Source organism: Aulostomus chinensis, chromosome 20 (assembly GCF_037954235.1).
Source record: "Aulostomus chinensis isolate RoL2024-O1b breed Wild chromosome 20, RoL_Achi_v1.0, whole genome shotgun sequence".
NCBI classification, from domain to species: domain Eukaryota; kingdom Metazoa; phylum Chordata; class Actinopteri; order Syngnathiformes; family Aulostomidae; genus Aulostomus; species Aulostomus chinensis.
In genome coordinates, this window is record NC_141339.1 from 17,938,867 (window position 1) to 17,966,340 (window position 27,474).

General features: G+C 43.2%; 4 protein-coding genes across 8 annotated transcripts in view; 2 read left to right on the forward strand and 2 right to left on the reverse strand.

Moving 5' to 3' along the window:
* The window catches only part of itsn2a (intersectin 2a), a 36,678-nt gene extending 35,388 nt beyond the window's left edge, over positions 1-1,290 (forward strand). For all 5 annotated transcript variants that reach the window (XM_086189076.1, XM_086189077.1, XM_086189078.1 and 2 more), the window contains 2 exons: positions 68-241; positions 400-1,290. In XM_086189076.1, the coding sequence (XP_086045202.1) occupies positions 68-241; positions 400-551 (326 nt within the window). In that variant the 3' untranslated portion in view covers positions 552-1,290. The remainder of the gene's footprint in view (positions 1-67; positions 242-399) is intronic.
* Positions 1,291-2,460: 1,170 nt separating this feature from the next.
* LOC147243093 (uncharacterized) lies at positions 2,461-4,184 on the forward strand. Its single transcript, XM_086189925.1, has 2 exons — positions 2,461-2,793; positions 3,419-4,184. Exons 1-2 carry the CDS (start codon positions 2,730-2,732, stop codon positions 3,934-3,936), a joined length of 582 nt encoding a protein of 193 aa, XP_086046051.1. The 5' UTR covers positions 2,461-2,729; the 3' UTR covers positions 3,937-4,184.
* On the reverse strand, positions 4,163-12,866 carry gnpat2 (glyceronephosphate O-acyltransferase 2). Its single transcript, XM_086189924.1, has 16 exons — positions 12,741-12,866; positions 11,041-11,241; positions 10,786-10,962; positions 9,833-9,962; positions 9,595-9,722; positions 9,423-9,498; positions 8,721-8,872; positions 8,444-8,574; positions 7,303-7,544; positions 6,674-6,931; positions 6,508-6,587; positions 5,926-6,066; positions 5,225-5,324; positions 5,046-5,139; positions 4,882-4,943; positions 4,163-4,740 (listed from the first exon to the last, which is right to left on the reverse strand). The coding sequence occupies exons 1-16, from the start codon at positions 12,744-12,746 to the stop codon at positions 4,688-4,690; spliced, it is 2,031 nt and encodes a 676-aa protein (XP_086046050.1). The 5' UTR covers positions 12,747-12,866; the 3' UTR covers positions 4,163-4,687.
* A 709-nt stretch (positions 12,867-13,575) lies between these two features.
* On the reverse strand, positions 13,576-27,132 carry lpin1b (lipin 1b). Its single transcript, XM_086190617.1, has 20 exons — positions 26,874-27,132; positions 24,207-24,410; positions 24,017-24,112; positions 22,073-22,344; positions 19,779-19,892; positions 19,556-19,679; positions 19,115-19,451; positions 18,520-18,613; positions 18,254-18,438; positions 18,087-18,180; positions 17,881-17,950; positions 17,179-17,271; positions 16,997-17,058; positions 16,788-16,917; positions 16,498-16,646; positions 16,150-16,236; positions 15,637-15,789; positions 15,345-15,459; positions 15,080-15,183; positions 13,576-14,976 (listed from the first exon to the last, which is right to left on the reverse strand). The coding sequence occupies exons 2-20, from the start codon at positions 24,396-24,398 to the stop codon at positions 14,802-14,804; spliced, it is 2,646 nt and encodes an 881-aa protein (XP_086046743.1). The 5' UTR covers positions 24,399-24,410; positions 26,874-27,132; the 3' UTR covers positions 13,576-14,801.
* Between the last annotated feature and the right edge of the window lie 342 nt (positions 27,133-27,474).

Genomic DNA, 27,474 nt, shown 5'->3' on the forward strand with positions numbered 1-27,474 from the left:
GTCCAGTAATTCTCCATTCTGCCTTGTGTTTTGATTGAAAAAAAAAAAGCATGTTCTTTTTCTCTAGGAAAAAGTAACCCATACTGTGAGCTGACTATGGGGGCTCAGTGCTACACGTCTAGACCCATCAGCGACACTCTGAACCCCAAATGGAACTTTAACTGCCAGTTCTTCATCAAGGACCTCTACCAGGACGTCCTGTGTATCACCGTGTTTGAAAAGGACCAGTTTTCACCAGACGGTCAGTGAATGGAGGGAAACTCACACAAGCGCTCTGTTTCTATCATTTCTGCATTCAACTGATGGACTCAAAAACCAGAACTGGTTGTGTAAACTGTGTGTACACTGTCTCAAAAGCCTCTTTTTTTAATGTGAACGTATATTTTTCTCCCTCTTTAGACTTCTTGGGTCGTACTGAAGTTCCTGTTGCAACTATAAAGAAGGAGATGGAGAGCAAAGGTGCTGCTAACCGTCGTCTACTACTGCACGAAGTGCCTACTGGAGAAGTCTGGGTGAAACTAGACCTGCAGCTTTATGAGCCAACCAAATGAGGCCACACACACACACTCACATTCATTTTTGTAGTAATAAAGGCAATGAAACACAATCACACCCAGCCAAAAGTGCCTTTTTATACCAGGAGATTTTACCCTCACTGCCTTGTTCTGCCATGAGCCATTCAAGTGACCTAACACACCAGTGACATGTAGAATGACACTGGACCTCATTCATGTGAACACAATTCTCCTTACACAGTCGCGGACTTAGTTAACCCTCACTTTAGTCTTACGGACAGGAAGCAAACCCTGTAGGCTAGTTTTAACTACTTTCTCCCGACGTCTTTAGCGTAACTCTTGTAACATGAAGGTCTTTGCAAGCCTGTGTGATCACAAAGGTGTGCAATAGCTTCTCATCTGCGGGGTTTAATACGTCCTTTATTGTGTAAATAAAACAAAACAAAAAAAAAAACCTGTGTCCAATTTTGAAAGGTTGCAGCCCACAAATGAGCTAAAATGTGAATTTAACTAGCAGTTTGTGCATTTTAACATAATTACCTGGAGTTGTAATATCAGGTGTTGGAGAGCCAACTTGTTTTTGTACCAGTTGGGTATACAGCCTGTGGTTTCCTGTCTCCATGACTGAAACTTTAACCAGCAGTCCTTGTTTTGGGTGGTCAAACGTGTTGTAACTGTCAGCCGCCACACACTTGTGTACAGTGTGATGTAAAGATGTCATCATGATAAATGCAGTGTTGAATCATGGGAAATGTGGTGAATAAAATGTACATAGAGTCAACAATTCTCGTCATTGTGGTTTCTGCTTACAGATTCCTGCTTTCCCCTTGTAGCCTGTTAGCACAGAGCAATGAAAAGTGGTGTGTCTTATTAACCCATTCTGTCCATAATAGCTGGTAATAATTCTAAATCACTGCTGTAGACATGGGCATGATCGACAAAAATAAACCCCAAAAAACAGGTGACTTTCTGTTTAGACATCCACGTAAAAAAGAAATGCTAGCAATATTTGAGGCACGAAATGGAAACTATTGAAAAATGCTTTTCACAATGAAATATCTAAAATATAGAAGGCAATAAAAGGAGGCGTATCCTCTGTTTCAAATGCAGTACTAATATCTGGTAATGATTTGGTGACCTGTCACATGAAAGGGAAGCTACTGAAAAGATATTTCACATATACTGTTTACTGTGAAATATTCATATAAAATATGGGAGGCAGAAACACGCAAATAAAAGTTGTATCTTGTGATCCCACTTTAGCACTAATAGCTAATAGTTACTGTACATTACATGACGTGGAAGCAGTTGAATAAAGTAACACAGCAGATACAGAGTGTGACACTGACAGTAAAATATGCATATAAAGCAAAGGAGGGAGGAAGCTGTAAAGAAAGAAAAGAAAAGATATGAGGAAGTTCGTTTTATTATCTGAGTGTTGTACTCACATCTGGTCCTGTCCCAATCCTCGCACAACCTGGACGCTTTATAAAAAGCAAAAGAATAAACCCCACATATCGAATATATCAGGCTGCGCTTGCCTATTTTCATTCCATCTCTTTTAGACAGGTAAAAGGCTACAAGTCTTTCTATTTTTAGGCCGGCCTAAGGGGTTAATCTAGTCTGGCTCTCACGTGTGGCCCTGGCACAGATTTAGGATATTCACCATTGATGGAGCCCGATGAAAAAAGAAAAAAACAACAACAACAACAACAAAAAACACTGGGCTACAAAAGTTTTAAAGTAATTCATACAATTAATGAAATCACAAGAAAGAAAGAAAAGAATGGAAAACTGTGCACCGTCACATTCTGCGGCTCCGCGGGGCCACCGCGTTTCTCGCTCTCTTCACATTCAGCCTCTCATTTGTCTCAAACTTGGCGCTGTTGAATCGTTAAAAGGTCAGCGTCTAATGAGCTTTGTCCGGCTGTGAGACACTATGAGGTGCAGTGGGTTAAAGAGTTGTGGTTTGTTGCTCTTAATGCGCCTGTTGACACCTGATCTGCCCTTTCAAGGCGTTGCTCGGAGGCTGCGACACCGACGCCTGTGGAGAATGCCACTGCTCCATGTCTGGATTGACTTTTAACTGCGTAAAAACAACAAAAAACAACAACAACAACAACAACAACGCAGGAGAGGAATTATAACTTCATTTCTCTTTCTTTGATTTGATTCTTTTTGCTGCCGGGCCCGGGGACAGGCGGGGGAAACCACATGGATTGGTGGACTTGGTTAGCAGCGTGTGTTGTCCTGCTCTGGATATTCTGCTTTATAGACGGTAAGAGACGTTTGACAGGTGAGATCTGGACCCTTTCTTGAAACGTAGTGGAAAAGATTTACTGCTTCACGTAGAAATATGTCATATATTTCCAATAAACCTGTTCCAATGGCCTTTGTAGTCTCAAATATGTTAAATATCAATGTAAAGTAGATTTCGGATTTTTTTTAACTTTTTGTGCGGATATTAGTAGTTCTTTTTTGTAGTTTGGACACGTTGAAACTATACACCGTAGCAGGAACTTCAACCACGTCCCCCACCATTGTAAGCCACTTTTTTTTAACGAAACTGAATTTAAAATAAATACATTCTGACGCGTGAGATCGATCTGAAAAACCGATTGATTTGAAAACGTTTTTAGTGGGTTTGAACATTTATCCTTGAGCTAATACTGATTCAAGACACATTAATGACGAAAGTGAAACTGCAAAAGGAGGAAATATGGTTCCAGTTGATTGATACTGTAGTTTTTGGAGCTGGTGACCGCGCGTAAAGCTGCAGGCGATATTCTTTGCGTGCACAGGTGATGGGTGCCGCCCACTTGGCTACTGAAGAGACTTTAATAGTTGCTGACATTAGCCATCGTATTAAATTAAGACTTCAGCTAACTCCCTCTTATCTCCAGGCAACGCCGTGCTTGAGCTGCGGCTGCTCTTCCATGCTCTGACCAAAGCTGCTTGTCACCTGTACCTGGCCCTGCTCCCGCTGCGCCGGGCCGCCACCCACTTCACCGACTGTGCGAGATTCCTGATCAACAGCGCCCAACAATCCCCCTCTCCCCCCGGCTACCTCCAACAAAATCAGCCCCTGCGAAGAACTGGTACGCTGCACCTCCTGGAGGGTATGTGCGTGGTGTGCGAGACGGTGCCCAACCTGATGGGAGCCGCGCTCAGCGTGGGCGCGGCCTTCTGCCACATGCTACAGGGGAGCTTTTACATCCTGGCAGCCACCCTGCGCACCATCCAGATCAACCTGTTCTCCCAAATGAACGGAGAGAAGGAGAGATGGGACAAGGAACGACACAGAGCCAAAGAAAGCGAGAAAAAGTTAAATTCTAAAGTGTTGGAGTACATCTCGGTGTTCTGTCAAGACCCAGTCAGCGCTTTACGTATCAAGGTTGACGTGCCACCTGTGTATAGATAATGTAAAACAATAGGCTTGGTAATTGGCACTTAAGAGGCCTTTTAACTGCTGAGGGTCGATTGGTTGGCAGTGATGAATGAAAGATGGCAGGAGGTTGAACTTTGCCCTCCAGTTTTCAAAATCACTGTTGTTGAAATTGTGCGAAGAAACAGCAAAGAAGAAGAAAAAAAGATCCAATAATCCATGGTGCATTTTGTTACACTTGTTTTACATTTATTGAGATGTAAAGAAGTTAAAATAAATGTCTTAAAACATCAACACTGTCGATCCTTCGCGTGTAAATATAAGAGTTATCCTTTAATCCCGCACTTTCAATTCCAGCAATCAAAGTGCTTCTCTCTCTCTCCGTCTCATTCACTCAGTCACATCAGCCTTGTCAATCAACAACAAATCACGAAGGTTAATGTTAAAAAAAAACAGTGCAAATGATTCAGTACAGTCAACACAGCCATCACCACCGGCACGTTGGGTTTTTATTCAAACACTGGGTCTGGAGATAAAGATTATCTGTTGCACTGATGCCCTCAGTTCATCTCAGCTCTTATCAGATTTGCCTGAGATGAAAGAAAGGCACAAGGTTCTAGAGGAGAACACAGACAGTTTAACCGCTAGATTTTCAAGATAAAATATTCGTAGTGGAATGTTGAGGAGCAGCAGTTCTGCCGAGGGCTGCGTGAAGAAGAAGAAGCGGGGGTCAAGAGGTCAGCGGGACCGCGGGCTGATAGTGAGGATGGATCCGTTCCAGCCGAGACTAAAGCTTTGCGTCAGGTGTCGTCTGGAGCATCTGGGGGGGGATTTTCCCAGCTAGAGCGAGAAAGGAGAGGAAAGAAATCCCACGGTGTGATGAAGTCAAGCGAGGACAAAAAAAACCACTAAGGACATTTAGGAATAAAAGTTGCAAACTAAATAAAAGAAATCCGTGTTTTTTATTCGTCGCGAACTTACAGAGTGTGTCTCCGATTCTTCTGACGGCTGCTTTATCAGCTGTGTATTCGTTCTGCTCGGATCTGTGATTACAAAATAAGATACAGAAGCAAGCAGCTTCTCAACCACCAAAGAAAATGAGCTTAAAAGCAAACAGGTTCCTACGAGCTAATCACATTACTCACGCCCTCAACTTCGTCAGCGCCTCCAGTCGCTTCAGAGCCCACAAAAAGTTTTTTTGGATATCAGACGAGAGGGATTCGTAGGTGTGGAGCTCACCTGCAATACGTGATTAGACGGCGTGATGCCGAGGAGACCCGGGTGATGAGAGGTCAGAGGTCATTTCTCACATTTACTGCTTTACCTGAGAGGATCAGCTTTGTTGCCAGACTTCGCATATCAGGTAGGAACTGTTTCTCAGAGAACATGCGGTCTTCGTCTTCGCTGAGGTACCTGAGCATCATCTGGATGTAAAAACACAACCGGTTCAATCTAAGAATGCCATTTCAACTGAAACCCAACAGTCTTACTCCTTATTTTTACAGGTTCAGCACACAATTTAAAGTCATTTAACAGCAACATGTCCACATTTAACTGCATTAAAGATGTAATGGCTGCTGCCAGAACTGCAGGAAGGATTTAAAATGTACCTACAAATTCAATATTTTTATATAAATTATGATAATTTTTTGATCAAGTTTGATGTAAAAATGACTTGTTCCTCTTCTAAAACTTAATTATCTCCATCATTCGTAGCAAATTCAGTTCTTATTATCTTTTTTCTAGAATTCTGTTTCTTTTCCAAGCAACCTGTAATAAAAATGTATGGCAGATATATTGAATCATTTCGCAGTAAAAGTAGTAAAACTTTAATAATCGGTCTAAAAATACTAGAACCAGCTAACCGGGTTAAAGACGTGGAACGTGAGTTCGTTAGGAAAAGATCTGCAGACCCGATCGCTAATTTAACGTGATGGATGCAACAAAAACTAGAGCGTCTTCATTATATCCACCCCAGAAAAAACAAAACAAATACATGATTATGATTCGGGAAGGTAAAAGCACCTGATAAGAGTCTATGAAGGGCTGGAGAAGTGTCTGCAGGAAGGACACCACCTCCACGCCTCCCTCTGACACTCTCACTTCCTGCTGGCTGACATCCAGAGCTCCACACTTCTTCAGGAGGAAACACGCCTCCTCAAAGTCCTGACAGAAACACGTCACCATAAATGATGCATACATGAGATCATGTAGGGCTCCGCAGCCTCAACATGCCACAAGCAGTACTGAGAGTTTGGGACATTCTCACAGGCCCCTATGTACTATGAAGTACACAAACAGACCCAGGTGATGGTTCTTACTGAGAGCCCGGAATATGGCACACTTTCCCTGTTCTACTGGGATACAAATTGATATTTGGGTGGAATAAACCTTTAAAACTGTAAATACTGGGAGAGAAAGAAGTATTGGGGAGGAATAAACCTTATAAACTAAAAGTAGTTTAGGTTACAGTGGTAGTGGGGTGGAATAAATATCTAAAACCATCAATATTTGGAGAGAAAGTAGCACTGCGGTGGAATAATCGGTTCAAACTAAAGTTAGTAAGCTGGCAGCTGTGAGCTGAGCCCTGACAGGTGAGGTCTTCACCTGAGACGACGTCCCAGGGACGAAGATGAACTCGCTGTAGAAGACGTCCTGTAGGAAGCAGAAGAAGGTGAAGAGCTCGTCTGAAAACACAATTGTGGACCACGATGAGGCAGCGTGTTCATGCTGTTGAAGTACTCAGAATGGATCACTGCAGTACCGCACCCACCTCTCAGAGTACTCTTGGTGACGCGTATGGCGGTGGCGAGCAAAGCGGGACGAACAAAAAGGTGCAGCGCCTGATTGCGGTAGGAGGCCAGCATCAGGACCGCCGTCGCCGTCCTCGTCACGCCCTCCTCTGGGCTGACTGGATGTTTCCTCGCAGGTTCTTCCTCCTGGGCCAGGTAGACGCGCCCGGCTTTACGGTGAACTGCGGCGTGGTGAAGGGCGACGGTGGATGACATCACATCTAAGTCAGGGACTTGTCCTGCAGTGAGAGAGACCGCAGAAGGCCACATGTACGTGTTAGTGTGTGTGTGCACGCATACGAGAGCTGTAAAGTGAGACAGTTCAGTGGGGTCCTCTTAGGGTAAGTTACTTAAAGTGCATTAATCCACTGATGATCTCCTAAGTGAGTCTGAATGCCAACTCACATTCATCTAATCTGTCTGATCTACCTCAAACCAGGTCCAACTAGTCTCTGGAGGCCTGAGGTGAGATGTGCCACATTCTATTGGAGGGAAGTCACTCACTCGCTCTGCCTGGCTCCTGAGTGCAACACGCCACCTCGCGGTTTCCTGAAGGGAGTTGGAGCTTCACACTAACAGCTAAAAGCATAAAGCTCATCCTGTCACCCACCAGGCCAGTTCAGACGAGCGCCAAAGTCCAGCGCCAGCTTCCTGAGCCACAGCGTTCTCTCTGTGAGCTGATGCCAAGGCAGCCCTTCTTCTGTGAGGACTGCGGCTGGAGCCTGGAGCAGCACACAGGCCATGAGGGACCAGGGGCTGGTGTGAGAGCCCTCCTCTTGGATACGGACCATCAGATGAGCCAGCCAGCTCACACAAGCCTGGGTCTCTGCGGAGGGCTTCTGAGGTAGATATCTTGGAATCAATAGGGAGGGAGGGAGGGAGGAAGCAGGCAGAAAGATGAAAACCGACAAATGGATTTCTTCTCTTCTTTAAAAGGTGCTATGTCATGCAAGAAATCCATTTTTCATGGTTATCCCGGAATATTTTTTGGCAATTACGCAGTTATATATCAAAGCCTTACACTTGTCCATTAAACCTAAAGAGTAGAACAATTGTCTCCCCCTTCTGGCAGTAAAGATTAATTACAAAATAGTGTTGCTGCTGCTCACATGTGCGTCACTCATCGCTCCCCTTCACCCAGGAGGCTCCATCACCGTCACAATAGCAGGGAAAACATTCCATTTTTTTTTTTTTTTTAGAAACGTCACCTCCATCAGGCACCTCCAACTAAGAAAATCTGTCCTTTGTCTTCTTTTAACCCTTTGTTTCAATATCGCTGAGCCATTTTCTTGCAAACATTCAGTCCAGAAACTTTTCTTGCGTGCGCCTCGTGTTCTGGGGAGCTGGTACGTTTTCAGAATTTACTTCTTCAAAGCGTACGGAGATGTTATTTGTGGGAATACCAGGGGGGAACGTTCAAGATGTTCCGGGACTGCTCCGGGGATCACCACTATAGAATGTTCCTCCAGGATTTCACCTGTGAACCCGGGGGTGCAACCGGTAATGTTGTCATTAGGTCCTTGCATCACCCTCGCACAGAGTTTGCACAACTTTAGGAAACATCATAGGAACATTTTCCAGGAAACCAACAGGAAACATACAAGAGATTACATCATCATCTGAACGCTCCCAGAAGATCCTGACTGCCGAGTCCACATCATCACCATCCAGACGTGTTCTAGGATACGTTCTCAGAATATTCTGAAGCTGAAAGCGTGTGTGCGTGTGTGATTGTTGTGAAGTGTTCCTACCTGGGTGTGAGGTTGTACTGGCAGCGGTTTATCTTCCCATCACACAGGTTTCTGACTGACAGGGGTCGACCAAAGTTCACGTGCATGCTGCCGTAATCTTCCTGCAGGACTCTCCGGGCCTTCAGCAGACCCTGCAGAACCAGGAAGAGGTCAGACGTGAACCGCGAGCAGATTAATATGTGTATTAATCATTTACAAATACCACACACCAGTGAAGAGTGTGTGTATTTTTTTTTCTTCTTAACCTTAGAGTTAAAGACGTTCATGAGTGACCCACCATGGTGCTTTCTTTGGGCTTGGGGACCCCCAGTAACTCATGAGCCAGCAGGGATTCCTCCATAACTCGGTCGTAGCTGATACTGATGGGCACCAATGTGATGTCATACACCTCGCCTTTGAAGTAGGGATCAAGCACCATGTGCATCATACCTGTACACACATGCAGAAACACACAACTATTATTTACTGGTTTGTCGTCGTGCAACTGTTGCTATGATGTTGATGAAAGGGGGAAGCTGGAGGGGGGCAGGGTTCGTTTGTTAAAGGCTAATTGTGTGTTAAAAATGAACATTCACTCTGACATTGTCAATCATTTCGCAATATCAGACAACAATATTGGAAATTAGATATGTTCTCACAATCGCGCAGTCGCAGCACAATGAACTGCACAGATTCAGCAGCAGAACCTTTCAACACCTACAAATCCTGAAGTGGTAAAACAACTAGGGGACAGTCGCAGAGAACAAACCCCCACCACAGGAAACTCAGCCAAACCAAATGTTCAAATTGCAATATTTTTCACAGTGTCAAACAGATCTCCCTGCCGATTAAATGTGCTCTTCCTTGGTAAATGCTCCTCTGCTCCAACAAGTTTTATTAATATCGGCCACGTAGTTTTTGCATCATCTTGCTAACAGACAGATGAACGATCAGTGTTCTGGCGACCACATGAGCAACATGCTAACATGTGGACACTCACCTAACTTGGGTGTCAGAGATTTCAGCGCCCGACTCCGAAATCCTTCCACAAAAAACTCCAGAGGTGCAAATCCTCTCTGCGGAAAACACAATTAGCTGATGCAGGAGCCTTAAACAGACAAGCAACGGTCCCACAACAACCCACTTAAAAGAGTTATCCTGCAGCTCGTTACCCTGATGATGACTTTGACATATTCTGACAGCACTGCCCAGTAGAGCTTGTCAGAGCCGATGGCCCGCCGGATGTAGAAAGCTCCGGATCGGCGTAGTATCTCCCCCACCATCTTCATCCCTGTGAGAGCTTCACAGCAGAGGACGGACAACAAAGATGGAGCAACGAAGAAGTGAACCTCTGCTACACCTGCAGACTCTAACTGGAGCTCTGACGCTTGAGGTGAAATAGATACATGCCAGTTCCTGAAGCGATGACCGGGACGGGGATGTCGTAGGTGAACAAGATGTAGGAGATAGCCAGGAAGTCGATGTAACTCCTGTGATTGGGCAACAGGATGACGGGATTCTCCTGAACGGCTTGTTGGAGCTGCAACAGACAGAGAACATGAGAGAGATGAATACAATCACGTTTTCAACTTTTCTAAAGTTTCCTTCAGGTGTCGTTAGTCTTCTGATGACTTAAAGAATGTGTCTGAAAGTGTCAGTCACAGCAGCACAGACAAGAGCAGCAACAAACTGCTTCACCAGCTTTGATTATAACATGAATGACAATGCAAAGATAAAATCAATGAAACGAATCCACCGGAATATTGAAAGACAAGTTCAGTTCAGTTCCTTGTCATGAATGATCAGGCTGCAGCCTCAGCAGCATCTGTTTCCTACCCACGATGCAATGTGTTTTTGTTTACTCCCCATATAAGGTCGTACACCGTTAGTGTGGTTAGACAACAGCCCAGAGCTTGCGGTTTTAGATCACATGGAAAAATTCTGGAAAGGAGGAGGGTGTGAAAGGATGTTAAAATATTCATGGAAATAATCAGGAAAGTTAATAAGCAAGTTTAATATCCTCAGTAAATTTCAGTGGTCCTAATCTGACGACAGCTTCTTCTCCTGTGCGTCAGTTATGAAATAAAATTCAAAAACTTTTAACGGAAATGAACTTCTCACCACTTCTGTCGGTGGCAACGCCAGGATTAGGCAACAAGGGTTTAGTTAAGGCAGCGTATCAAGGAAAATAATGAATATTTGTGTTTTTAGGAAGTGAAAAACAGAAGCTGCAACTATGAAGAATTTCTTCTGTTGCTCATGTTTGAAACTGAATAACTGGGGGGTCATTTTTCAAAATACTACAGGGTTGCATTTATGTGCTCTCTTGCAGTTGGAAGTATTGATGAGTTAAAGTTTCCGACCTTGTTGAGTCCGTCCATGTTGACGAAGATGCTGGTGAAGAGACGTTTGAAGACCTTACTAAGCGTGAAGCCCATCAGCCTGATAAATCCCATCTGCAGGTTCTGAGCCATTTCATCTAAAATCCCTCGCGCAGCTTCTCTCACCTCCTCCACAGGTGATGCCGTCTCCATGGCGATCTGCATGAAGGGCGCAGGAACACAGGTGACTCCGTGTTGTCGGAGCTACCGTGGCCAACTTTCCACACGTGATCTCACCTCCTTGGTGATATAGCGGAGATACTCGGAGTCCAGCACGTCTCTTTTGAGATCTCCGGTGGTGCAGGATGCTGCTCCGGGGTAGGGGTGGGGCCTGAAGGTCCGGAGGGCGTGGCCGAGGTCACTGTTGTGCCTCCTCTCCTCCAGTATGTCAATGAAGTCTTCATCCTCACCCAGGCCCGTTCTGCCTGACTCCCACAACTGCAGACGCACACGTGAATCGATTAGAAATGAACACAACCGCACAGAAGCTCAAGCAGACTCATCCTTGTGTAGAAGTCACATTCCGGTACCACACTGGTAAAAGTGCTCTGTTAGAAGTGAAAGTCCTGCCATGAAAGTGAAACTAAATTAAAAATCAGAATCAGGAAAAAGAACTTTAATTACTAGTGGAAGTTTTTTAGGGCAGAAACAAGTCTTCTTACATAACTGCGTTTTCATTACCTTCATGTACACGGAGTTAACAAGAGTGTTGGGTTAAGATGAAGCCTGATTCGGTTCTTAATGAATCAACTGACTGATTGTTTGGTTTGAGAAAACTTAAAAGATGGTGAGAAATGTCAAGACAAACAGTCGCCAAGCGGTCCGTCTACTGATGAATTAATTACTCAGCTGGCTTTATCAGCTTATTATACTTTGTGAGATTGAACTATTTAAGTTTTGAGTGGAAAAAAAATCATCTTTTTAAGCAGAAAGAAACTAAAGCTATCAGATAAATGAAGTCGTGTAAAACAAAAAACTAAAGACTAAACGGAAAAGTGGTACGAAATGAAGAACACAATACAAGTACCTCCGATTGTTATGTTGCTTCAGTACAGTTCTTGAGAAAATGTACTTTCATACCTTTCACCCCGGTTGCGCACGTCACTCGCACATCAGAGGAAACGAAGCAAAACTGAAATTTACCTTGAGGACTTCTTGTAGCTGAAGATCATCAGGAATCTTTTTTTTTTTTTTTTTGGTGCACATTTTGTTTCCTTTTAATAAACCACAATACTTGATTTTTTTTTAAAAAAGTATCTCTTTTCCTGAATATGATTTGTACGATTTGAGGTGTCTCTTTATGTGAAATGTACTTCACATCATTTCATTGTCATGAAAATGATTACAGTTATCAACATCAATGAATATGAAACGGTACTTTCATTTCTTTGATTATTACCGTTTTTTGCTTTTTAAAAAAATATTCAAATTCATGTTCTGTTAGAAGAATGATTTCTTTCAAGAATCGGCACATGATCAACAGATAACAAACAAAATATCAACCAAACCAAATACATTTTAATAGTTATTAGTTATTGTAATATAATGTAATAGTTTTAAACACCTTTTTAAATGTCTGAGGGAGGTTTTGATTCATGCTTGTCCAAAGAAACTTGAAATTGAATCCACTTTTTTTTTTAACAACAATTTGTTCTTTTAGCTCCAGAAACATATATTACAGGTTGTATGAAGAGAAAACCATAAGAAGCTCCAGGCTGCACCATGACCAGTTAATGCCCGCTGGTATGAAGCGACATGAAGTAGGCCAAAGTTTGAACGGCTTAATGACGTCACTTACTTACTTTCCAAATAAACTCAATTTAACGTCAACCGAAGTCAATCGAAGGTTTTAAGAAGGTTTTGAACTTGTAAAAGACACTGAAGGAACGCAACAACCACTCATAAATGCTCGTGAATAGTAAAGCAGATTCTCTCACCGTCATTATTCACCGCGACATCAACGCGCCTCGCACCCGCCGCACGTCTCTTCCCTCCACTTTCGGTTTGGCCCCTGGCGCAGCAGGTCTTCCTCCAGTGGGATCTGTTGATGGTGCAGCGGCCCGAGGGCCAATAGAGTCGCCGGGTTTGGAAACTCCTCCCGCTCATTGTAATGCTGCTCTGAAGTAACCCCACCACCGGCGGTTGCCACGGTGAACCCAGAACAGCTGAGATGTGCATGAATACCCCAAACTTAAAGGTAAGTATTACAGTACTGTGTTTAATGTGAGTACTTGCTTCATTTAAGTTAAAAAAAAAACAAAAACACTACGAGCTCGAGGTAAGTAAATGTTTAAACGTCTTGTCTTATCAAACTGATGAAAAGAACACATCTGGTGAAGTTAGTGGCATTTTACAATAAAAAGGTTGAAAAGATGGCATTTTTTTTTTTTTTTTAGATATTTCCTTTTATGTCACAGACACATTTATAGCAGAGTCTTTGGAAACTGAGAACAATCAGGAGTTAACGATTAAGTTATCAAGGTCAGTCGTTTACTCATGATAGCAGGTTGATAACATCTGATTTCAACCTGTCTGGCGATAACTTGATATCTCTTATTTATTTATATAGATATAGATTGATATACAAGTATAGAAAAACAAGCAAAACCAGCTCAAGATGAATTTGGGATCAAGCTGAGGTCTTGAGATCTCTCAGCTTCTGTAACTCCAGTTCAGATTCAAGTTGAACTAGCATTGATTTATTGCTCACGAATGAAGTCAACTGGAGGCTGGAGGGTCATGGAGACACAGAGCCAGGAGGAGAGTTTCAAGTTCATTTATTTGGATTACAACCATTTAACAGTGAACTGGTCATCAGGGAGGGTGGAGGGAGAGGAGGATCGGTCAGAACGTTCACAGTTAAGGCACATACATGTTTATAGATAAAGAAAGCTTTCAAGCTGTTTGAGCTCTTTCATGGAAAGAATAAAAAAAACAATTCAATCAATCATAATACACACACACACACACACACACACACATCCTCTCTCGTACATGTTTACTCACACCTACTGCGGTGAGACTGTTCCTGTGGGCGTATAAACAACAGATAGAATTTGACGTGTCACCAGCGCGACAGCAGCTCGTGCTACAAACACTTCCACGCGTTCCTGACCTGCCTACGTTCTTATGAGACGCACTGCTTCTTCTTCTTCTTTTTTCTTTTTTTACATCAGTCAATTCGGCGGTTTAGTTACACAAAAATGACGTCACCATATGAGCTATGATTGGAGGAATAAATTAAGGCAGGCAAAAAAACATTCTCAGGACAACACATACAAACACTGTGATCTGGATAGAAAAATAAAAATGATCGCTCTCACAGACAGGTGTGCGCACTTTTAGAGGAAATGTTGTGCTTTCTGTTCTCTCGTTTCCACTTTTTTAACTTTCTCACAATAAATATTCATTTGAAACAGTCCTAATAACACGCCTTTGACCTCCCTGTCAGGCTACACATGTTCATTCACGCCTGATGTGCTCTGAAACACATACTAATGTACTATAAGCTATACTGAACCATCTTCTACACACGTATGTGGCTATGAAGTAGAATTAACTACCTGCATGTATATATTTGCATGCTGTTTGAACAAACTATGAAGTATAACAGTCGTTGCTGAAAAAGTTCTGAGTAAGAAAATAAGTTCTACAGGGTTTGTTTGTCTGTCTTTTTGGCACGAGTCGCTCTCTTGTGTTCTGCAGGTAAATATGTGTGGTGTACGCATCAACAGTCAAGTTCCAGCTACTAAAACAAATCAATACATGTGCTAAGCTGCCTGAATAAATTATTATTTCTCATATTCATATACCTAATCAGAAGGACACGTCGGCCTTCTTTGAATAAAAGTGCGCTTACATGCATCTTGTGCATTAAAAGACTATTCGCAGCGGGTTCCTTGCTGAGCTCCATCTTCTACTAACATCTACATCCATGTGGAACTTCGCTCAGTAAATGCACCGTCAGTCATGTGCTCCGCTCAGCAGGCCACAGGTAGTCAGCTGCTGAGGCTGGAAGTTTGTGGTGGTGTAGTTCCCTGATGGTCCACCTGGGGGAGCTGCTCCCTCCAGTAGGTGAAGTGGCTGTAGGTGTCAGAGCAGGGGAAGTCAGAGGAGGAGGCTCGCATCTTCAGAGGGAACACATGGTCCACCACCTCACCAAGGCGAACGTATCTAATGAGACGTGACGAACACGTTAAATGACAAAATGAAAAAAAAATCAATATTTTTTATAAACGGATAATATTGCCTCAAATGTTGGTCGTGCTGGACTTACGATGAGATGTTGGTCTTGGCGTGCTCCTGCACCAGCTCTCCTTTGGGGTTTACGGTAAAGATCCTGTTTAGTGGGACTCCTACTTCTTTGTAGGAATAGACATCCTGCAGATATAAATGAAGAGATCCAATGCATTTCAAAATGCAACCAAAAATTTCAGATAAATGCATAGATTGAAGTATAATATGCAGATGTGTGTGTGTGTGTGTGTGTGTGTGTGTGTGTGTGTGTGTGTGTGTGTATGAGTGCACATGTTAGTGTGTACCGTTGGTCTGTTGCCAAAGGCTGCGTAGAAGGGCTGTGTGTTGGGGTAGAACAGGTTCTTGATATCAGTCAGACACTCCACCTTGAACTTCTCTGGCTTCTTCTCAATCACCTCCCTGGTAAACACACACCACAGACAACAGATGAGCAAACAAACAGTAAAGATGAACATTAGTATGGAGTCAACAGTGTGTGAATGTTTGTGTGTGTGTGTGTGTGTGTGTGTGTGTGTGTGTGTGTGTGTGTGTGTGTGTGTGTGTGTGTGTGTGTGTGTGTGTGTGTGTGTCTGAGACCTGTGCAGAGCTGAGAAGAGGCTGCTGGGGCTCAGAAGAACAGGACCCATAGGAAGCATGGTTCCCCTCTCGTTGACCCAGTGGAGGTAACCTCGGGTCATGTCAGCCATGCCGATAGCTCGAGCTGAGCAGTAAAGGAACTTGTAGCCATTTCTGATGCAGAAAAGTGCATTAATATTAATTGTTAGTGGGATTAACAGCACCACTGTTTTACTCAGTAACATCAGACAGATTGGTGCTAATCGGACATTTATATTCGTATTTTTCCATCAGATCTGGGCTCCTTTGTGTGGGAAAAAACTGATTAAAAATTGCAATTTTCTAACTTTTTTGTTGTTGTTGCTTTTTAGTGTTATAAATCTTTTTATGTTGCTATAGAAAACAGTGCAGAAAAACGATGTCACTTATCATCTTCATCTTATAAAATTGTATTTATACACATAATCTCTAGTATATTGGGAAGAAAAAAAAGACTGCGGTAAGTGCCCAAGGGGTTAATCAATGAGCGCTTACTGGTTGACTTTGTGGTAGAGGTGTGCGATTCCCTGGTGGGTCCAGTCTTTCCCCAGGGTGGGCAGGATGTGGCCCAACGTGTCTGACCTGGACACAAGCACATGTTGGATTAAACATAGGACAAAGAGGTATGATCCAGATCATGGTAGAGATGTCAGAATGTCCGCTAGGGTGGGTGCTGGGATCATCCTTGCAGCAGGAACTTCAGAGGGAACGACGGCAGTGAAAGGGTTATTTCATCATCAGCCATTTAAAAACGATTCAGACCGAAGAGGTGCAGTGACATCCAGCGAAGGAAAACCTGCTGTACAAGTATTAAAAGGCTGGATGAGCGGATGAGTCAGCTACCTGGTGATGGTTCCATCTATGTCAGAGATGATGATTTTGTCATCCCAGTTCCACAGGTAAATGGTTCCCTGGCAACGACAGGTTCCCTGGTACTGAGTGGTCACGCTGAATATGACATCATTGGGACCATCCTGCAGCTGGAGAGACATCTGTGTTTGTGTGTGTGTGTGTGTGGGGGGGGGGGGGGGGGGACAAAGAGAAAAACAGGAAGAAAGAAGAAAGAACATGATGGTAAGTCCAGTCCCAACGATTGTTTCTCCAGCTTCTTCTATTCTGCTTCTACTCCTCACCAGCTGTTCGGATGTTAGTCGGAGGGTCTTCTTATAAGACACGCCTCCTGTTGGCTCTGACTGGACGGGTGCAGAGTTTTGTTTGGCTGCTCGGTGCTCTTCATCACTGGAGGACGACTCTTCTTTGAGTCTGTTACCAGACAAGTCTCATTAAAGCACGTTCCATCCTGAGCTTTGCTATGATTTTCTAGACAGGGCTGGTTCCTTACCTGCTCGTCATCGTTCCAACTTGTTCAGAGGAGCCACAGGCCCCCCGCTCAGAGATCGAATCCTACCAGGGAGGAAACAGTGAGCGCTCACTCATTTAAATCACACAAATGTATAAAAATATATATATAAAGCACTCAGCCACTTGAGCTCTTCAGAAACAGAACAGCCGAGAAGAACTTACCGATTTGCTGCTGTTGTTCCTGCCTCTCCAGGAGAACCACCACCTCCCTCCTTTCTTGGGCATCTTCTCCTTCATGATGTTCTCTACAGCAGCCTGAAAACGGGGGCGCGTGCACGCACACACACACACACACACACACACACACACACACACACACACACACACACACACACACACCAAAAGCCACACAACCACAACACAGTAAAAACACACTTAGAAAAATGAAGCCAAAAAAGACCACAAATCAATAAAAATGGCAAAGGATCAAAAAGGTGGTTGGTTGGGGTTGGGGGTGAAGGTGGTGGGGGGGGGGGGCATCATAGAGGAGAGTTGCCTCTGACATACAGAGCTGTAGCACAGCATCCCCGTCAGGCAACAGAGAAGAAAGTCTAAGGCTGAGTAAATGTAACTGAAGCAGGTATACTGATGAATGAATGAATGAATAGATGAATGAATGGAGTGATAAAAGAGGAGGGAGGAAGAATAGAAGGGAAGACACAATTTAATTGAAACGGAATCAGTAGCATTGTAGCTTATAGATTTAGTTGATGTAATGAATGGAGATAAGTTCTACTATGTTGAACAAGCCCATACAGGATGCAGTACTGGCTTTGGCCAAAAGGCGGAGTGAAACTAGTGAAACAGGACCACTATGAGATGAGTCATTAGTATCTGTGCAGTGTGTCAGTATCAACTTCCTACCTTTGGCAGTGGTTTCTGGAAGGCTTGCATCGCCAGCATAAGTGGAGCTGCAGTGCTCCAATTATAGTATCTGACAGGGGAAAAGAAATTTCTATATCAGTTCCATGAAAGCAGCGAATACCACAGAAAGGTGTATTTCTTTACAAAAGCATTTGCGGTTCCAAATATCGCCGGTTTTCTAACTATAGCGAGGCTGAATGTCTTACTTTGATCCGATTTTCACGACTAAGTTGGGATCGTCAATGATGGAAGGGTTCTCTACAAACTGCTGGTAGGAGATGATCTTCTCATGGAACTGTTCTGCAAGCACATACAAATAGATTTTAGCCGATTTCATTCCCGTTGCGCAGTGTACCATCTGGCAGCAGCTTACCACTGGTGATCTCCCTGTTGTCAGTGAGTCCGCCACACAAAGAGATGGCGATTGTTGGCAGGTCGGTCATCTGGTCGCTGTAGCTGTCCACCCCGCTGTCTCCTCCAGAGCTGACTGACTGCGGGGACAGACTGGTGCTGTGAAGACCTGGGTCTGAGATGCTCCTCACCGCTGCTCCTCCATCGCTACACAGACCAGGAGTCATGTTTATAAGAACAAATGCTGAGGAAATGAAGACTCTCTGAGCGTGTGGGCCATCTACACACCTCTTAGGGAAATACAAGGCTGCCACTTCAGGCTCCAGCTCGGTGATGTCATCCAGGTAGATTCCATCAGCACCGAGATGACGGCTCCGTTTATCTGAAACAGAGAAAAGGACCAAAGTTGTTAATTAACAATATTAAAGGCTTCACCATTTGCAAGTATTCCCAAATAAGTGGCTTGAAGACATTTTTTTTTTCCTTTCTGCATCACTTTTTTGTGACCACAGAATGCAGAAAGAACCAGCCATGTATCGTTAGCTTGAAGCTAATGGTAGTTCAATTAACCAGGATTTCAAGATTTCCATATACAAACTCTCATGCGCATCATCCAGTATATTTACATTAAATATAAATTTAAAAAAATAAGTTAATTAAATATTCCTTTTAGTTTCCTTGTCATGAAGAGAATTTTTGTTTTCTGGTTCACAAACAAATTTATTTTTAAAACTGAAACAGAAACATGAGCTGTGTTACAGAGGGACAGGATCAGCTGACCGCTCCAAATGGTGTCCCATGACATGATAAGTGGACAGATACGCAAGGGTGCAAAGTACAGAAGCTTTATTCTGAATTTGGGTGAAGTCTGCTTTAACATTACCTTTCTTCTTGGATGGAGAGTCCGTCTTGCCTGGAGCGCGAGCCATTGTCTCCTCCATCTCTGACATCATACGAGCTGCAGTAACCTGTGTCTCAGTTGTCATTGGCTGGGACTCCATCCTCAAAGTTTCCGACTCCATGTCAACCGTGATGACTCCTTTCTGCGTGGTTGCTGTGTCCTCTGGCATCAGCAGTCCGAGAGCTGATATTTCAGAACAGGGTCCGCAGTGTTCTGAGGATCTCTCATGGTTGATCACACGGAAGTGTGTGTTCTCAGATACAGGGATGGATACAGGACAGACTGGTGGAGGGTCGGATTTCTCTGAGAGGAAGGATGGCTACAAGAGAGACAATGATGTATGTTATATACACAGACTAACATAATTGTGCCAGACTGTAAACATACTCAAGTTAGCATGAGAATGTCTATATGGACGCTTACAGTGGCAGCCTGTGGCAGCTCGCCCCAGGCCCAGTGCATGGTTGGGTTCTGATTGTCTGCATCTGATGGCTTGATCATTAGTTCAGAGTCACTCTTAGGAGAGGTGGGACGAGAGTGTCCAGGGCTGAGAGAGGAACACAACAAAATCAATAATTAAATAGCTGGTTCTTCTGCAAAATAGCGCACGGGTCCTCACGATATTGTGAATGAGTGAGCGAAGCACCTCTGGATGGGACTCCACTCTCCATCTGAATGAGCGTAGATGCCCGTCTGTTTGAAAGAACCACCGGTGGCACCCACTGTCGCTTCATCCCTCAAAACATCCCGAGACGAAGCCCTGAAACATAAAAATACAGCATGTGAGAAGAGTAGAATATTTCTAATGTTTAGAATTATGTATATTTTGACCTCAGAGTTTGCTAGTCAGTCGAGATTTCGCAAAAACCACCAGGCCAATTTTCACGAAATGCTGTGACAGGGGCAGTAGTACAAGCCCTTAAAAATCTGAGCCAAATCCAGTTACACTGGCACAGGTCGGCCCTCTCTGAATACACTTCTGTGATTAAGAGTAACAATAAATAGATAAATAAATAAGTCATGATCCTTGTTAGAGGGATGGAGCGCGGGCCAAGCAGCCAATGCACTCCCGAGTGCCCTTCAGGTTTAATTTTGTGATGGCCTTTAATTCCCAAAATGACTGTAATCAAGAACTGAAGAGATCAGGGCCAGAACGTCTTGCACTTATTGAACGGTCTCATACACCAGACAACTTCGAAAACACTGAGAAGACTTTGACCTAAATCTGAGTTGTAAGTCAAAGACTTGGGGATCTAGAAGGGTCGCCATTTACAAAACTACAACTACAATATATTCCCGTTGACATTGTCTCCTAACGCGCTCCTGCTGGATTATTTACCCCATTTTGAACAACAGAGCAGAAAGATGCAATTCTTGGTCACAGCTTCCCTTTCCGTGAGCAGTGGTAAATTGAAATTTGAAAGTTAAATCAAAAAGAAAAACAACAACCTCAGTTGTTTTACGATAACAATAATGTAACCGACAACAAAATCTGGAAATACAAATTTAAATTGGTATATACACGACAATTTATGTAACAAAAATAACAAAAATATCACTTCCAAAACAAAATTTACATTCTGCTTAATGTTATTTAAAAGACATGTAATCATGTACATGCACAGCACTGTACTGTACTGTGAAAGCAAGTTATAGCTTCGGTAAATGACAAAGGCAGCTTGGTGTTGGTTTACAGTAGTATATAGTAGTGATGACATTGAATTTAGAGGTAATGGATCTCGCACGCCCGTGCGAAGATAAATATACATCTGCCATGTTGTGGTTATTTACAGCGGCACTCGTATTCATTCACGATGATCAAACTAAAGCCCCAGATGTGGGTCTCCATGGCTCCTGTAGCGGCGTGCCTGACCTGCATACTGCACATGCTACAGTAGACTTGGATCAGATACTGTGCTGCACAGCAGAGGCCAAGTCGGGCTATACATACCTCATGTGTGTGTGATCTGTGACAAAAACATGCGCAGCAAAGATGCTCCTTTGAGTTCCAGAGGAGAGAAAAAAAACAACCATAAAAATGTGTATGTTTTCTGTGCAATCATGTGTGTGTATTATCAGTGTGAGTTTGTGGCGGTCGGCCAGGAGGAGGCCTCTCTGCTGCAGATGCTAGTCGGTTTGTTCCCACCAGACCGACTACAGTTCCATTACAGCTGCTCTCAAAGCTCATTTCAGCGATGTGTTGTGCTTTTTACTTCACGGACCGCGGTTTGGTCCTCCTTGCTCGGTCACATGAACTCCTCTCTGGTCACTCCTCACATGTACTCTATCATTTTCTGCTTGTTACTCACATCCTTCATTAGTCAGAAAAAATACTTCACTCAAAAAAGGTGCTTTGGTTTTTTGGTTTTTTGTTTTGGCTTTGAAGTACTAACAAATTGGGTTCTTTTTTAAGACCCACAGAGACGTTTTTTTTTTACCCTCCTTGTTATACCAAAATGCAGACAAAAGCTAGCCATATATATTTGGCTTGAAGCTAACTTCAACTGATGGCAAACAAGAGTAAAACTGTCCAAAAACATCTGTTAAGTCAAGAGCATCGTCTGGTACAATCCATGTTTTCTCTGTCCAGCCATATGCTCAGTTATCTAAAAATGTTAAGCTAAAAATGAGCTAAAACAAACGAATTATTAACATATTTGATTTATTGAGCAAAAACTGGTTACATTTTTTTTTATACCAGTGATGCACTTTTGTAGATGCAGTTTTTAGACAGCTCTGCTGGCGTAATCTGTCAGGTGCCATTAGCTTCAAGTAAAATATACACGACTGGCTTTTTCTGCATTCTTGAGTGATAAATAAGGGATACAGAAGAGAAAATGTCTTTGTGACACCTACTTGAGAGACAAATTATGTATATTTTTTAGGGGAAGTATAGTGTTGGCATCGTTTTACTCCTCTCTTGTCTCTGTCGTTTTTTACCTGCTCTCCATCTCTGTCCCTTCATCTGAGCTGATGTCTATAGTGAACATGTCCTCGTCTTCAGAGTAGTCTCCGCTCTCCTCCCTCTTCAGGCTGTCGGCCCTGGCCTTCCTCCTCCTTTTCCTTCTCTTCTTCACTGTCTCTCCTGCGCTCCCCGAGGAGCCCAGGGTCTGAATGGGCGGCCCAGAGCTCTTCCCCATCAGGGAGGAACTCATCATAATGACTCCGTCTGACAAGATGGGAGAAGTGGCCAGGTAGGAGGGAACCACTTCCTGTTGAGACCAGACATTGAGGTGAAACATTTTAAGCGACTGGGGTAGAGAGTTTTAAATGATTTCTCTCATTCAAAACACATTTAGAGGGAAAAAAAAAACAACCCCTCATCTTGCATCCAAACTATCTTGTCCCACATCCATTAGGAGATGAGATAAAACTATATTTTGTAATTTCCAGATTTCCAGAATCTGCTGTTGTTGGTTTTTGCACAATGCAAGTCTGGGGCAAAATGTCAAATATGTATAATGCTTGCCAAACTGTTTACAAAGATTCCCTCTGCTGTGGAGAGAGTTTGGCAGTAGAACTTAAGAGCCCATCCGAATCTTTCCCTCAATTCTTCTGTGAAAGGAGGAAGTTTTACAACAACTCTGTCTGCTTCTAGGGAAAGTAGAGGGCTTTCCTGGAGGGTGTCTTGAACGTAGGGGGGAGTACAGAGTCCCATAAATATTGGGAGCACTGCAGAAGGGGGGGGGGGGGTATAAGCACAACCATATGATTTGCGATCAGAGAGCAGTTGCTCACGTTTTGCTTCCCTGTGCCAAGAAAAGAGCAGAGACCCCTCCTCTCTCCCTACCCGCTCATTCAGCCCCAGAAATCTGACACCACTCTGGTTGAAATAAATCAGCCACTTCCCTTGTTGATGCCAGCCCCCAGCCTCACTACTGCTTGTTTGTCTTTCAACTGCACCAGTCTTCATGTGCATACAATGGCGTCGAAGCATTTTAATATGACACAACTTAAGCCTGCAACTTCGGACCTTGGAGACAAAGAGTAAAGTAAACACTGAATGAAGTCAGCCTTCCAAGAACTGAGAGAGACAGCTTTTTTTTCCCCACTCTCCACAGTTTTCCATGAGTACTGTGGTTTGGATGCTTCTCAAAGGCCTCAAAAATGTACAAAAAATGACATTTTTAGACATATTTATGACATTCTTTATGTTTGAATCCACTCTACATCTAACAAGGTGTACAAAGATAATTTCATAAATAATAATTTGAGTCTAACATTTCTTTTTTTGGAGAAAACAATAAAATCCCCACAGTGAAATCTTTAAAATGCCACCCAAACCTTCTTCATTAAAAATTCCATAAAATACACAAATATTTCATATCTTTTGGATTTTGGAGAAGAATCGGCTTCCAAACTTTACTTTTAACTTACTAAACTTAGCAAGGTTCAAATATGTAACTAACCTGCTTTATTTTTTTCTCCTTTATCAAAGGAAACTCTGTTTATGTTGTCCACAAAATTAAATATAGGTCAGACATGCTGAGTTAGTAAAAGCTGCACTCAGTCCTCCTACTTAGCGATGAACAGAGCAGGGCTGTTCAGCCAAAAAGGAAAGGAAGAAATTCCAGGCCGCTGTGCCAACTCTGCACACAGCGCGACCTTTTCTAAGCCACCACTGCGCGTGAGAGGGAAGATAGTTTGGATTATGCTTCAGGGGTTGTAAATATGGGTGTGTCTATGTTTAACGGCATCAGGCAGCGGCAGTGAAAAATGATGTTTTCATTTAAATGTTTTCATTTAAATTTTTTGTGCGCCATTCAGCAGGCTGTCAGGTTGTGTTGGCTTTTCACTTTTACAGACATTCCAGTCTAGACCATTTTTCAAAGCAACTGCCAGACATCTTAGCTGCCATGTCTACCAGGCGTAAACTATTTTTACCTGATCATTTTCTGTTTCTTGGACAAAGAACGCCTCCCCATTATCCCCAAGTTTCATGTGCAGATCCACTGGTTCTCCATTGATCTCCATGTCGACCTGGAGAAGAGGAATCAGAAAAACCTCAACAAAATGAAGTTTATTCCCTCAACTGCAAAGGTGTCACCATTTGTTTGTTTTTTTGTCCTCTTACCACTTTCTCCAATGATCGGAGGACGCCCATCTTGCCAAAGCGGACGTGGAAGGGTGAGCACTGCAGGGAGCCATCAGGCTGTCGCACTACGATGACGTCAATGCAGCCAGAGAGGGTGGCAGGATTGAGGCCTCTGTACAGTTCTTTGACCTGGACCAACATCTGGCCGGCCAACTGGCCTACGTAGTTCATGGTCTGACGGGTCTGGTGGAGGGAAAAGTGACCCGAGTGAGGATAGAGGACGATACAAGACAGAACATAAGACGCAAGAAGCCAGAACTGCTACATAAATCCTGTACTTGTACCTGGGCTGTGCAATGCTGGTGCCTTGACTTTGACACCCGCTGCTGAATAATGTTTTTATTCTAAATTAATATTCATTAAAAACCCTTTCCACAAAATGAAAATTTGACTTTGGTACAAATCATTGGCTTTCATTTTGAGCTCAATGTCATTTTCCCAACTGACCAAAATGCGGTTTAATTTAAATTGTCTTTCAACTCAATAATTTTATGTTTCAGAAAGTTGGCATTTTTCCAAGTTGCAACTAAGTCTTACGGTGTTGAATGACAAGGTAACTTTTGATACTTTAAAGTACTGTAGTACCCAGTCGTCTCTCCTCATTGCCATTAAGCTCCACACCACTAGACGTATAAAAGAGGTATTTATGAACCAGCATCTGCTGCTCCAATCCTCCGTCTGTCAGTCAAACCGCTGACCTGCCGTAGCTCTCCTTCACTGGAACAGTGTCAGGTTATTCTAATACATACTGGTCTGAGGTCAGTTTCTAAGCTTCATCACTGCCTGTAAGTGTAAGGAAAGACGTCAGAGAAGCTGGTAACTAGTCAGTCCTCGTACCATCTGTCACCAACAAGAGGAACCTGCTGCCATGTTGTCAAAGAACAGACCGGTACTTGTGAAGGCTGACGACAATATCACGAGATCTGAAACACCTCGGCCATGTTTCTGGAGAGAATGACTGTGAACCCTTACAATGCAATTGTATGGAGGGGTGGGGGTGGGGGTGGGGTTTCAGTTACACATGAGCTCCACTCTGAATGAGCCACTGATACACTCGTCTATGTATGTTAATTGTTTATCTCGCCATTGTTCTCAACCAGCTCAGACCTTCTGCATTATTTCTTTTGTTATTTCTGTCCTTCCTCTTGTTGCCCTGGAACCTCATAAACAAACCTCAAACTCTGGCTTCTGATCATTAACATTCCAACTAAGGAAAGTTGGTCTGTCAAAATTCATCTTTATAAACATCTGACAAAAACAATGGGCCTCATTTAAGAAATGTTCATTTTTTGGGCCAAGGTGTAGTTTTACTTGACGTCAGTAGAAGAGTAACAAATAGCCATCAGGCTTTGCTTCCAGTCTGTAAGATTAAATTGAGGGCTAAAATGGTCCAATAGTGTGAAAGAACAAATTTGTGAAAAAGAACATCTCATGAATGTGCCCCATTCATCATTTGTAGAACATCAGACTATATTTCAGCACCAAGAACAAACCATTGATCCTACGCCACTGTACCGCTGTCTAATACTGTTAAATCCTGACTGCTACACTCAAACTAACCATATCAGTGGTATCCATTGCAGGCACCAGATGCTGACGGGATTATTTTGTTGTCTATATGTACAGATCAATGGTCAAACATGATGAATCCCTTTGGTAAAGCTTTCAAAACTCCTCGGAGCTCGCAGCTGTCCAACGATGAGAAGGGGTGGTCCGACCTTGACTCAGTTGGCAGCGGGCCCCCCAAAAATGATTGCGGCACCATAGAAGATCCGTTGGATCAAAGCCAACATCGGTCCCCCATCGGAGCCCATGGGGCCTCACTGTACCCTGACTTTACTAAAATGCCACGATGAGATCTGAATGCTAAAACTCTTCATACAGATGACCTTCCCTGGCTTGGATTATGAATTTCACTTTTCCCTGAGGTTCTGATTTAGAAAACTGCCAGCTGCAACTCAGAGTAGACAGCTTGCTGTGGGAAACACTGATACAGTAAATACTGCAGAGCCAATTCATCCAAAAATAGATTTGTCTGGTGTTGTAGATGAAACAAAAAAAGAGGAACACGGTCTCAAAACACTGACAGTGTACGCTTGCTTTTCAAAGCGCTTGAGCTAGAAAAAAAATGTGCTGAGCATTTAACAAACTATTTTGTTTAAAACCAAACAACCTATTGACTTGTGCTTGACATTGGTATTCTCATTAGAGTAATGGATTGAATAGCTGATTTCCCCTCTAGGCTGGAATCTGGCTGGACAACTCAGTAGATCATGTTTCACTCTCAAATCCCCAGTCCCATAAACACATACATGTAAGCCCCTAAATAGAATCTGCAACCTTCCTGGTGCTCATTGTCGGAAAATGAAGTAGAAATGTGGCTGTTTAATTATCATATAAATTAAAAAGAAAACATCACAATACACGTGAGTGACTCAACAACAACTAGCTTTCGTGCCTTTAACGGGAAGGAAACGCAAATAAATATCACGCTGAGGTAACTATCTGGTTCATAACATCCCAATGGAGGCAGTATGGATGATGAATAAATTGATAAAGACGTAATTGTGACAATGCAGTAAGGAGAATGGCCATGCATCATCACGGGAGTCATCAAACATGCAGTTAATATGAACCGTCTCCTACCTCCAGAAGCCGGACAGCCTCTCGTAGCGTCTTCTCAGCGGCGAATGACAACACAACAGCACATTATAGATAAGCCATTTCCTGTTTGTCACTAAACATGAATCATATCTCAACCCCTGAGCTGCTGTCAATGACTAACAACAGCAAAAAGGTGATGTTCAAGACAGGGCGACTGTCATTTCCCCTCTACCCCTGACTCTTTCTCCCTCCCGTGCTCACTCGAGTCCAGCGAGCCTCGTCAATACATGACATCATCGGTCTGACCGCTGGCCAATCAAAACCGAGAACGGCGGTGTTACTAAACGCAGCGACTGAGCTGCAAATGTGGCAACAAAAGCGGTCGGCGTCTTCAACGTTGCCAACATTTATTTGTTTGCTCATTATCATTTGGGCGTACGGCATCACCAAATGCCGAGTTTAATTACGAGACTTAAACTTTACGCAAAAAAGTTCAAGTAAAACAATGTATTAATTTATACGCCGAAAAAAATACAGACACGCTATGTTATGGTTGGCTAATTTCACGGTAATTAAGCACAACTTTTGCTAGCTCAGTTAAAAACAAAAAGTGGTGAGAAATAGGTATCCAGTAGCAACACTA

Bases quoted from the DNA above. Each gene is read 5' to 3' on its own strand.
- LOC147243093 (XM_086189925.1), top strand. From the start codon at position 2,730: ATGGATTGGTGGACTTGGTTAGCAGCGTGTGTTGTCCTGCTCTGGATA. The intron at 2,794-3,418 runs GTAAGAGACGTT...TCTTATCTCCAG, and splicing joins GATATTCTGCTTTATAGACG to GCAACGCCGTGCTTGAGCTG.
- gnpat2 (XM_086189924.1), bottom strand. The intron at 8,575-8,720 runs GTGGGTCACTCA...CTGGTTCTGCAG, and splicing joins AGCCCAAAGAAAGCACCATG to GGTCTGCTGAAGGCCCGGAG. The intron at 4,944-5,045 runs GTGAGTAATGTG...TTGTAATCACAG, and splicing joins GCGCTGACGAAGTTGAGGGC to ATCCGAGCAGAACGAATACA.
- lpin1b (XM_086190617.1), bottom strand. From the start codon at position 24,398: ATGAACTACGTAGGCCAGTTGGCCGGCCAGATGTTGGTCCAGGTCAAA. The intron at 18,439-18,519 runs GTGTGTAGATGG...TGGTCTGTGTAG, and splicing joins GCCTTGTATTTCCCTAAGAG to CGATGGAGGAGCAGCGGTGA. The intron at 15,460-15,636 runs GTCTCAGACACA...TGTGTTTACCAG, and splicing joins CTCTTCTCAGCTCTGCACAG to GGAGGTGATTGAGAAGAAGC.